The sequence below is a fragment of the Phytophthora infestans genome, genomic scaffold (assembly GCF_000142945.1).
Source record: "Phytophthora infestans T30-4 supercont1.40 genomic scaffold, whole genome shotgun sequence".
In the NCBI taxonomy this organism is placed as follows: Eukaryota; Oomycota; class Peronosporomycetes; order Peronosporales; family Peronosporaceae; genus Phytophthora; species Phytophthora infestans.
Window position 1 is genome coordinate 244,287 of NW_003303719.1, and position 11,653 is coordinate 255,939.

Sequence of the window (11,653 nt, forward strand, 5' to 3'; positions counted from 1 at the left end):
ATGACGGCGAGTCGATATATATTGTGAAATTGAAAGGAGGAATTAGATTAAGTACGGAATTTTACTCCGTTTTACATGAAACGTGAGTCCATTTTTTTTAATGCTTTTGGCACATATTTAAATATCCCTATGATGGGCATTTTGGTCGGTTTTGACAATATATTCACTATAACGGCATGCATTCAATACTGCAGTTTCCGAGACGTTCAGCATTTGGCTGCGAGTATGGAAGGAAGAAGTTTTTCCGTACTAAAAGCGTCCTAAACGTCCTAACTTGTCCTAATACCTACTGTCATAAATTACGGTATTGGCACAAAACTTCGGCATGGGTTATAGGATCGTTAGGACAGTTAGGACAATTAGGACAGTTAGGACAAATACGAAAGTTGTAAGGCTACACTACCCATGCCAACGAGAGATATCTTATGGCTTACAGAATGCAGAATGCTACTCAAACGCCATGTATTCCCCGGGGACTTCAACGTCCACAGACCGCGCATGAGCAGGAGCGCTCTGTCGACCATGCTTGATGTCGTCCAGCAGTTTTATGTAGGAATGTGCCTCTGCCTTTGCAGCTTCAATGAAGACGAGAATACTTGGATGTGGCGCACCAATGCGAGCAGCAAAATCGCGATTGTACTTCTCCAGCGGGTTATTAGTCCGATTTATCATGCTCACATTGTTGCGCCGCATCTGGCTCACGTTCCACAGCGACGTGTCGAACCTCTTTGTCCACGTTCGCACAAAATACTTCCAGAAAGCGTTCCATTTAGTCTTTGCTGCGGTCTCATCGATGATGCTTCGAACATACCGTAGTCCCTGCCAAAAAAAATTAATTTTTTTTAGTAATATTTTCCTTAAGTAAAATACAAAAATTTCGTACCTTGTCCAGCACTTCTTCGGCAGGAATGACAGTAAGCACGTCCAGTTTTCCCGACTTCATGGCGTCTGCGATCTGTTCCTTGGGAATCTTCAGTTTTATCATCTTCCTACGTAGAGCCTGCTTCCAGTGGAAGAGGCAGCCAACAATGTTGGCTGCAGGGAACTGCTCAATCACAGCGTTAATGAGCGCAAGCTCAAAGTCACAGGTAACATCACGAGGCTTCAGCTGGCGGTCGGACGCCATGATGAGCTGCTCTAGTACTCGCCAATACGTTTCTTGCTTTTCGAATTGACGAGTACGTAGAGTAGTGGCACGTATACGTCGACACTAGGATCGTAGACCATAGCAATCAGGCACTGCGAGAAACCTTTTGGTACCACCGAAAAGGTACCATCAATAAAAAGGGTCAGCTGAGGGTACCGTAGAATCCGTAGTAAGTCCGGATGCCCAAAGCAGAGCATACGCTGTATGCCGGCGGTGGTGGGGCGAGCCATGCTAAATTGTAGGAACGGGCGCGGGTCTGAGTCGCTAATGCTTCGCACCAGTGCAGCCTCAATTGCACGGAAAATGTCGCCACCGGTCGCACCTTGGCGTACGTTTTTGATGATCGTAACACCACTCGGACGCGCAATACCGTAGATAGTTGACGGGTGATGCTTGGTACGGAAACTGTCAAAGACGCGCTGCCACAGAACACCAGGTGCAACAGCGAAGTCTTTAATGGCGCGATCTTGCAGCTCCAAAGACATGTCGTGGCGTACGTCTGCGACTTCTTCTAACATTTCTTGGTCGCAGCGGTGAAATTTTTTTTCGATGATAGTGCCCCCCTTCTTGACTACAAGACGTGCTGGACACCCAGTCCGGAACTTCACGCAGCTGAAATAGGTTGTTCCTGTCTCCGGGACGGTGCGCTTCTTGCAGAAGCGGTAGTTCTTGTGCTCCATGGACAAAGTTGTCAAGTGACAATAAAAATTAAAACAGCTATGTGTTTCTGCATGATTGGTTCCCGTTAACTTTTAAAAACCTCAATCCCAAGTTCGACTCAAAATAGGTTTTAGGATATGTCCTAAATTTCCGGTTTTTAATTTTGGACAGTATTAGGATTGCAATGTTTTTCCGGATTTAGAACCTTTTTAGGATACATTTGCAATCTATTCCAGTAATTCACGACGTATTTTAGGATTTTGTAGGACAGTTAGGACAGGATTAGTACAGAAAATTCGACACCGTATGGAAGCCAGGGCCCAAGTGCCTGTGTTCTCTGACTTGCATACTCACAGGTTAGAGGCAGGTATGACATGCAGTTACACCACCCAGGACATCCCGCTGCAGCGTTGGCCATTACTAAGCAATGACTAGAGCCACACTAGGCTCGGCGATGCTTGAACAGTTTACATACTAGGAAGTAAATATAATGGAGAAATGACTATTTTTCCTTGACATTTTCTAAAGCTTAATCGCCGCGCTGCAGTATGTGGTTCTGGAGCGTTTTTTTTTTCACTTTCCAATTCGATGACTGAGGGAACATAAACGTTTTAGAACCTCAGCAACAGACAATAGCAACGCTGTATTAATACCAAATTACACGACATGAGACAAATTGGCCACGTTAGGCCTGCCTGACAAGTACTCGACTGTTTGCAACGCCCCGACAAGGAAACAGAGAAGGCAGTCCATCAGCCGGCTTAGAATTAACAAAGGGGCAACCTAAACGATCCATACAACCACCATCTATCCGTTTGTATCGTCTTCTTATCTTCGTGCTAATCAGTGTTTCATACTTGCTAAACTTAAAACAGCGATATCGCCTCATACAGTCACCATGACTTGTACAATCTATCAGCACAACTAACGAAGAGGTTTATTATCGAAATGCAAAAGTCCTCCAAGAGGGCGGGTTTTGATTTGAAGAAGCTGATCGAAGATTCGGATTAAAAAACAGTAATTAGATCTACATGCGAGAAATGCAATGCAGTGTGGTCGCAGGCTTGGTAAGCTCTGCGGGAGCTACTTGGTGCTGTGCTTTATAACGTAGTGACTGCTGTAAAGACATTTACGTGACACGCCTGTCAAGGGCAATGAAGCACCTATCATTTGAAGATAAACAAGCTTCCTTAGCTTCATTCCTACAGCTGTCACCGCGGACTAGGGCTCCCGAACTAATAGTCACTAAAAAAAGGTCAAATTTTTCATTGTAATGATTAATTTTTGGTCTGGCAAAATTAACAAAAATAGGTTTGGTATTCTACTTCACTAGCAAAAATACTAGTGTCAGTCGTATGCACAGATATCTCGGCAGCTCCACAGCTCCCTTTTCTTGTGGAAGCACTGCATTGACCGTACTAGTAAGGTATTGCGGTGGGTACTCGGGCGATCCATACTCCCCATATACTACCTTCAAGCTATGGCTTACAAACTTACAAGCATAGCTATTATGATAGTGAACACTAATATACTAATTTTGTTGTGTTGCCTCAAAAATTTAAATAATTGATTTATAATTTTTTAAAGTCTTGAAGATATTTTAATCTAAGAATTGTAATTTTGGTATCCCTACCGCAGACGACGCTGCGGCTATAGATAGGTTGTTTTTTTATACTTAAAAAAGAACATATAATAAACCGATTTTTTTGCTTATTTTTGCCGTCATGTTTTTTTTGGGGTAATACTCGTTGTTACCCCTGCTTGCGTTTCTGCTCCATCTCCAGCGCTGCTGCACCCGGTCTCAGCTCTTTAATCGTCGTCTACGTTGGGGGAGAGAATGTGTCGTTATTCTCTTATATAGATCGCAAAGCTTGAGCTCCTTCTGACTGACGCTCCAAATCCTCCACCAAAACGTTGTCTTCAAGTAGCATGCGCCCCCACCCACGCGATATCTTCTCGCAGCTGATGATATGGCGCTGCATATGTTTCACCATCGCAGACATGGTCGTAGTGCAGTGATTACACTTCACTCGCCGAGTCTTATACTTCCCCTTGGGATGATCCGTTAAATGAGACCACACACCTTCTTTGCGTACCCGACCCATTGATTGAAGAATTGGAGATGCCCAGCGCGAAAGGCAAGAACCAAAGGCACAACCAAGCTTGGTTAGCCAGTCATTTAGTCCACTTGCGACGAGTTCCGAAGGATCATGGTGAAATGGCAACGTTGACAAAAAAAAACACAAAAACCCGTAAAAAAACATTTTGAACCGAAATTCGATTTTTTTGCCGAAAAGATCAAAAAGACCGTTCGATAGCTGCGGCTTCCAGGCCGAGTGTTGCATGTTGTGATAGCTCGAATATCAAACCTTCGAGTGAAACGTACCGGCCAAGCGTCAGTCGCAAAAGTACCAAACCACCGGGTGGGTATTGATACCGTCAAACATATTCCTGATGGAGCTTAAAGACCAAGCCCTGGAAAACGAACTCCAAATCGCTGGCATCAGCGCTCAAGAAAAAGGCAATGATCTCCCTTTCACGATACTTCGCCGTCAAACGCGAATACAAGCTAAAGAGACTGCCGTGAAACGTGTAGCCAAAGCGGTGAGAAAGGCGGCGCGCCGAATCATGCGAGAAGCATGGTGCTGGATGCCGTTGAAAGTGGACTTTTCAGTTAACCCCTTCCTTACCCAAGTTTGGGCCTCCAAACACGATAATTACGGTACTTTTATTTCGTATATTACGACGAAGCTTTTCTCTGAATATATGTATGACGTACATAGCCGCCTGTGGGAAACAGCATAATATCTTAACAGGTTTTGTTTTAGGAGTGTCGTCACTTTTACTACATATCTCGCGACATTCCTCTCCTATATGGCGTAGATTACCCCGGCAGGCAGCAGAATCGACCAAAAGGGTGGCACAGCGAATCCAAACACACAGTAAAAGAGGACACACAAAAAAATTAAATTAACAAAACTTACGTTAGCACCTAGCACTCAACAAAGCTTGCGTGTCAGCTCATCGTGCTGGCTCCACAGCCTGCGGCACAGGCAGTACTATTCCCCGTCATTGCCGTCTCCGTTTCCCGTTTCTTCATCATCAGCATCGTCGCCGTGGAGCTATACTTCCCGTCGCGTCATTTTTTGCTCACCCGACTTCTAACCAATGCGGCGCAGGATGATATTCTTGTCTAGAGACACAGGAATGATTTGGCCACAGTCAAAGTTATCGTGTCAATAATTGACGCACGTCTTCGATTCGCTCTTGTAAGTATGACGCAGCTTGTTACACAGCCAGTATTTGGCGTTTTCGCCGGAGCAGCGCTCACAGAAGTAGGTTGTAGTGAAGGATGTCTTCATCGGGTTGCTCCTCAGCAGCTCACACACCTTACAAGACCTCTGGGACCTCTTTTGTACTCCACTTACAGTCATCCAGACCTCCGACTGCTCCAGCCCGTTCGTCAACCCAACGGGCGCACGCCTACGCTTCTGATTGCTTGTCGGTGTCGTTACCACTACACCAACAGAGTCGTCTGCTTTGAGCTGCAAAAGCTGGCTTTGTAGGACGCAAACCACTCGCCGTCGGTCATCCTTGTTGGCAAGCTGAGCGGTCTCTTTATGGGATATACACGCGCTCATCAGCGCTAAGTCGACGAACCCCAAGATCAAGATTTTGTAGCACTTGGAAAACCGGGTGGAGGTTTGAAGCGAGAGCAGCTGGGGGCGGAGTTGATCATGCACGCCAACGCCAGTCATCCAACGTTGATATTTGCTGACCGCGGCGGGGCATGCTATCGTGACTGAGCCGATCTGCTTGGCGCTCCGATTGATAGTAGAAGTAGTCATGGCCGAGCCGGTGTACACATAATGCACCGGCTTTCGACCCACCAGTGAAAGACCAGCATCTGTGACACATTAACAGAGCGGGCAAACGTAAAGTGCCGCGAGGGATTGCTGCCGGTCGTGTCTTCCGTGTCCTGCTAACTTCTTTCGGGTATCCAAGCCGGTCCGTCATAATGGTGTCAATCAAGTAGACCCCAATTCCTTCCAGCTCCACAGTATGTAGAATTGACGTATAGAATCTGTCAATATCGACAACATGTCATTGATGGCGTGTGCTCTCATTCAGAGCTGCCTTCAGGTTACGCACGACAGCAGCAGCACCGGTCTTGTTATCAAATGAGCTATCGCCATTTTCTTCAGTATTATGTTTACCAGTGTACATCTCGAATCCGACATAGGAAGTTAGATATTAGTTTGCAAGTAGAAACTTACGACATACGCATTATCTGTGACAATAAGCTGTTCTAGAGTCACACAATTTGAAAAAAAATTATTCATATCGGGGCTTATCTGGCATAAATATAATGGTGGTATTCCGCTTTGAGGTCGATAGCAGGACGTCTTTAAAAAAAATACTGGTAGGGACCAGCCAGCCGGAAACCGCTACTGTAGCTTGTCGACAATGAGGCGCGGTTTCCAGAGCTTGTCGCGCGTGTGCTCAGCGTAGTTGCCCATGAAGTGGAAATCACGCAAAATATCTGTACAGCGGTTATAGCCAATAAATTGGCCGAGTGCTCCAGCGGTTACAGCGTCATTAACTAACATCGACAAGTGTGCCGAGAAACGACACTTCTGAGGAAACAGTATACGGACAGCGAGAAGCCCAATCGCATGCGGTATCTTGTGCGTATGGTAGACAGGAGACGCTTTCAAACGGCGGTGGATCTGGTTAAATGTCTCACGGTTCTCGTGTGGGCGGTCAGCTTGCCTAGAACGTATTCGTTGTGCTCGCTAGTCTACTTGTTGTCGACTGTACCTATTGCTTTCCACATAACTTATATTGACTTTGGCATGGAGTAGGAAAAGGCTCGTAGCGGTGAGTGGCATTTGCTGCGCAGCTCTTGCGTCGACTGGGTATCTTTCATGTTTACCAGGATACGCGGAATCGTTTTCCCTAAACCCACCGACGTTGCAGTATCCCACTGTGTCCCACGTAAAAAAACGCTCGCTGCTGAATTGCGCTCTTACTCAGCGTTACGGCGCAAACTTGAAGAGATACCACGAAGGCTTCGTCCATCTCCACTGAGTCGTCGTCTAATACCAAATTCACATCGTCTTCGACTGCTGCCATGCGCTCAACACCATCATCAAAGTCTTCTACGGTGCTGTCCACGGAGCTACAACTCTCGTACGCGTCCATTTCTCGTCGTCCGCCACAAAACTGACATTACTTCAGACGCCGTTACGCGGCCACAAAACCAGGTCCATTGGTGCAGCTGACGTGGCCTCTGGGGTAGGATCGCTTTTGAATTCGGACGCTTCGGGCAGTAGCTGAAGACTGGTGGCTTATTCCCGATGTAGCTCCGCCGACGGCAAGTTGCTTGGCGACAGGTCAAACACCCGGGCCACCGTCGCCTGTGAAAGATTCACAACCTAGCCGCTGGATGATCCAAACAACTAGTCCAACGTGTTTTGTGAGTGATGAGCGCTCGCATGCTATTCTCAGTATAACCCTGTACGCATGGCTATATTCCACCCATACAAACGCTCATATTTATAAATATGGTGTCCATAAGATTTCTCGCGGAGCAAAATGTAGTTATCGCTATAGGTGAACTTCGATTGGCGCCCTCGCGCGAAATGTAATCTATTCCTGATAGTGATTGGCTACTTCTGTCAAAGCTGCATTCACTAACTCTAGGTAGTGCTTGAGATTTGGACAAACAATGTGTCCATATATTTTTGTCGCGCGGTTGCATAATACGACATAGAAATTTTTCATTGGCGTATCGCACGACGTTGGTTAGGCAGGGGTTAAAAAGGAGTGGTTTGTTACACGAAGAGACAGCTAGAAATAATTTCCCGTGGCATCAAATTTGAGAAAGAGACCAGTACAAGCAGAACGTAGATCTACGCTGGTAGCTGACTTTGTAAATAAGAGCTGATAACGTGCTACTATTAGCTCCTCGCAACGTTAATGAGACGAATCAGTCTAGCTACTTGCCACGAGAAAGGTATTATTTCATCTCCATTCCGTCATCGATATACGTTTTCGTCATCTTTTGCAACCGACATATTATCGTCATCATCTTCACTCTCACCAGGCGTATGAGCTTCCGCGCTCGGCACTATCTAATAAGTGGTATTCTTCGTGAGTAAGATAGAAAATCAATAATAAATTAATTGGTAATACGTATTGTATTGTGGTCCACATAGTAGGTGTCTACAGTACGATAGTCGCCAGCAATTTGCTACTTAAGATTTTGAGCAAAAAGAACTTCGTTTTGCAGATACCTGTGTAGTACACTGCGCGACAGATCACATCGGACACCCACTTACAGTGCTCTAGCGCCGTCAATACTGCGAGTTAGGCCATACTATTTAGATATATGCGAGTTGTTGACAGTAGGAAAAGCCTAGTAGCGCAGATTCGGCTGCTGAGGGGGAACTCCAATACAACTTTCCACTTTCAGCTCCACGACAGATCAGATCGGACAGTACCGACTATACAAAAATCAAGTATATTTTAAAGCTGAAAATTTGTGGCTGCAGCGCGTGTACCTGGCGGGTGGCTGCCATGAGCGTGGAGTGCATGGCTCATTCTAAAAGCTGCCGAAGACCAAGAAGCCTGCATTAACCTAGCGAGAAAGGGGGAGGATTGACGGCCTCTTTGAGGCTGGAGCCTCCAAGCGCGCCATCGCGCGCAGCCTCGGCCGCAGCCCCGACACCATCTGCCGAGCACTGGCTCCCAAGCCTCCACCCAAGGCACGCAAGACCGCGAAGCCCCCCAAACGAAGCGGAGCGCCCCCAGCACTGACGGACCGCGAGGTCAGGCGTCTTGTGCGCACTGCATCGCGTGGCGAGCACTCGGCGGCGCAGTTGAAAGCCGAGTTCGACCTCGACGTGAGGACCATCCAGCGCGTCCTCTTGAGGGTCGACTGGCTGGTCTACACGAAAATGGTTAACACGCTTCCGCTGAAGCCGGAAGCCGTGGCCGCACGCTTCACGTGGGCAACGGAGAAGCTGTTGCTGAAAGACGCCGGGTCCTATTGGGATTCCATTATCTTCTCTGATGAGAAGAAATGGAACCTCGATGGGCCCGACGGCTTTCAGCAATATTGGAGGGACTTACGCCGACCTCCTCGAAGGACCAAGAGAAAACAAGCAGGGGGAGGATCGGTAATGGTTTGGGCTGCATTTAGTGGGCGGGGAAAGTCTCAGCTGGTGGTTTTGAATGGGAAGCTAAACTCGGACGACTATGTGTACACGTTGTCCGCGTTTTGCTTCCCTATGCACATGTCAACTACGGTCTAGACTATATCTTCCAACAAGATAATGCCAGCATCCACACCTCAGCCCGCACTAAGAACTTTTTTGCGGACCAGGAAGTCAAGGTGCTCGACTGGCCGTCTAAGTCACCCGACTTAAATCCTATTGAAACCCTATGGTCAATAATGAGCCGGCGCGTTTACAGGAACGGTAAGCAATTAGACAAGATGTGTGATCTGAAAGAAGCCCTATTCGAAGCTTGGAATTCCATCCCTCTCGCTTTGGTGCAGTCACTTGTAGAGTCAATGCCGCGCCGCGGCTTAGAGATTGTTGCCGAGAAAGGAGATAGAACGACTTACTAAGACAAAATATACTTGATTTGTGTATAGTCTGTACTGTCCGATCTGATCTGTCGTGGAGCTGAAAGTGGAAAGTTGTATTGGAGGTCCCCCACAGCGGCCGAATCTGCGCTCGTTAGCGCTACTAGGCTTTTCCTACTGTCAACAACTCGCATATATCTAAATAGTATGGCTTAGCTCGCAGTATTGACGGCGCTAGAGCACTGTAAGTGGGTGTTTGATGTGATCTGTCGCGCAGTGTAGAGTAGATTGGGGATGATATTTTTCATCATTAACTACCAGTGGTGCCCTGACCCCGATACAAAACACGTGTTGTAGCAAAAAAAACGGGGGCAGCGAACGGGAGTTTGTACGTAGGCGAGGAGCAAGACGACTGGGACAACTTCTTGCCGAGCGCCCTGTACGCCTTGTGGTGAAGTGCTTTCTCAGAAATAAGAGAATGAGCCTGACGCGGGGTCACTATCCCGAATCAGTGACAATTTCAAGTGATTAGAGAGGATTTGGGTTGGTGGCACGGATGCAAGTTGCCGGTGGTGGATTAGCCATGACGAGCAGCACCCCGTATGAAGTGACGATGGATCTGGTTTGAGCGATGTACGAGAAGGCAAGATCCACCAAGATTTACCTCGGATCCACCCTTACCCGGATTCACTTAAATGGATATGGGATATACTATACAAGAGTGGATCGGGTGTGGATCTTATGAAGGAAGAATGGTCGGCGCCCTCTGAAGATGGATCTAGTAGCCACGGCTAATGAAGAGTCAAGATCCACCGCGAGGTACCCCGGATCCCATACTTCCGAGCTCGGATCCATGGAGGGAGGGTCCCGCCTTGAGGGACCTGGATCCAGGGTATAGGGATGATGGATGCAGTGGATCTCGAACTTTCGCGGGGCAATGGAGATCACAGACGGTTGCGAGATGATGTTGGATGATTGGAGAGCTCAGATCCACGACGAGTGTACACTTACAGTGAGGTGGATCCAAGCGACCTGGATCCGGATGCGTGTACCCGACCATGATGATTACGTCCTTGATCCGGTGGATCTGAAGATAACACAGCTGGGATGATGGGTCAAGGGAAGAAGGGACATGCAGCCGATCCTGGTAAGGAATTTAACAAGTAAAAGACATAAAAGGTAGAAATCCAGGCAGGTATAGGCTCAAGTATCAATACAGTCTTCAATTTGCACAGTAACCCGCAAGTGCCTTCCTGCCCTCAAGAACCGGAACTACATTGGCCGTACAAGCTCGAAGAAGGTTGGGAATTGCGAATATAGTGTTGGTAGTGATAACTGGATAATACATTGGCCAGATCCTACAACCTAGTGAGCTTTTCCTTTACTTGTGCAGATCCAACAGGTTAACCGAATTTACTACTTGGTCGGTTACACCCTAGAGGTTCTCAACTCTCAAGATCCCGTCACAGGAGGCGGCAAGTACGACGCAAAGGAAACGCAAAGGCAAGGGACACACCCGCAAGGCAACCCTACGGCCAGATCCACGATCTAGGCCCTGGATCCATAAGCTCGAATAATCGCTTAGGATTCGGAACTATCTACGGACGCAGAGTGAAGATTTTCCACTGCTGCTCCACCCCATCCCCACGTCTCGCCAAGACACTCAAGCTTTACCACTTGAACTCTTCGGAAGTTACCGAGAGAGCAAGATCCCGCCCTGCCGACGGGTACACAAGGTGAGGAAAGTTCAGCAGAACACGGATCATCGGGGGACCCCCTCCGTTAGTCGGTGTCTGGGCGCAGTTGGTAAGCTGGATCTGGCAATCTCGCAGATTTTGCTGATCCCGCTGCACCACAATGGCGCGCGTGCCCGGATCTTTTAGTGACTCGGGATTTACCCGTGAGTCCCAAGAAGATGCTCAAGTGAAGATTGAGCCAGGTGAAGAGGCGTCGTCGGAAGTCGGATCGACGAGAGACGCTGCTAAATGAAACAAGATCCGCGGATCGATAGAGTTTGGGAGGAACTCTGTCGACGGAAGAGAGGTGGATCCGGATCCGGATCTAGAAGAAAAACCTCTCTATCCTCCCCAGGTCCCCTCGGGGACCCATGCTGATCTTGACGCAAGTCAAGATCCGCTAACAAAACAAGGAAAAGTGAAGGCGAAACGGTATGCATTTGCAGATTCACCGGTTAAGCCAACACTGTACCTAAACCCAACCCCGCTAGTCGAAGAAACGAGAAAGAATACGAA

At 47.7% G+C, this 11,653-nt stretch overlaps 1 protein-coding gene across 1 annotated transcript; it reads right to left on the bottom strand.

The window, feature by feature from the left end:
* Positions 1-447: 447 nt before the first annotated feature.
* On the bottom strand, positions 448-1,227 carry PITG_23337 (uncharacterized protein; the record flags this gene model as incomplete). The annotated part of the gene is made up of 2 exons (XM_002897886.1): positions 448-819; positions 884-1,227. The coding sequence occupies 2 exons, from the start codon at positions 1,124-1,126 to the stop codon at positions 448-450; spliced, it is 615 nt and encodes a 204-aa protein (XP_002897932.1).
* Positions 1,228-11,653: the final 10,426 nt, after the last annotated feature.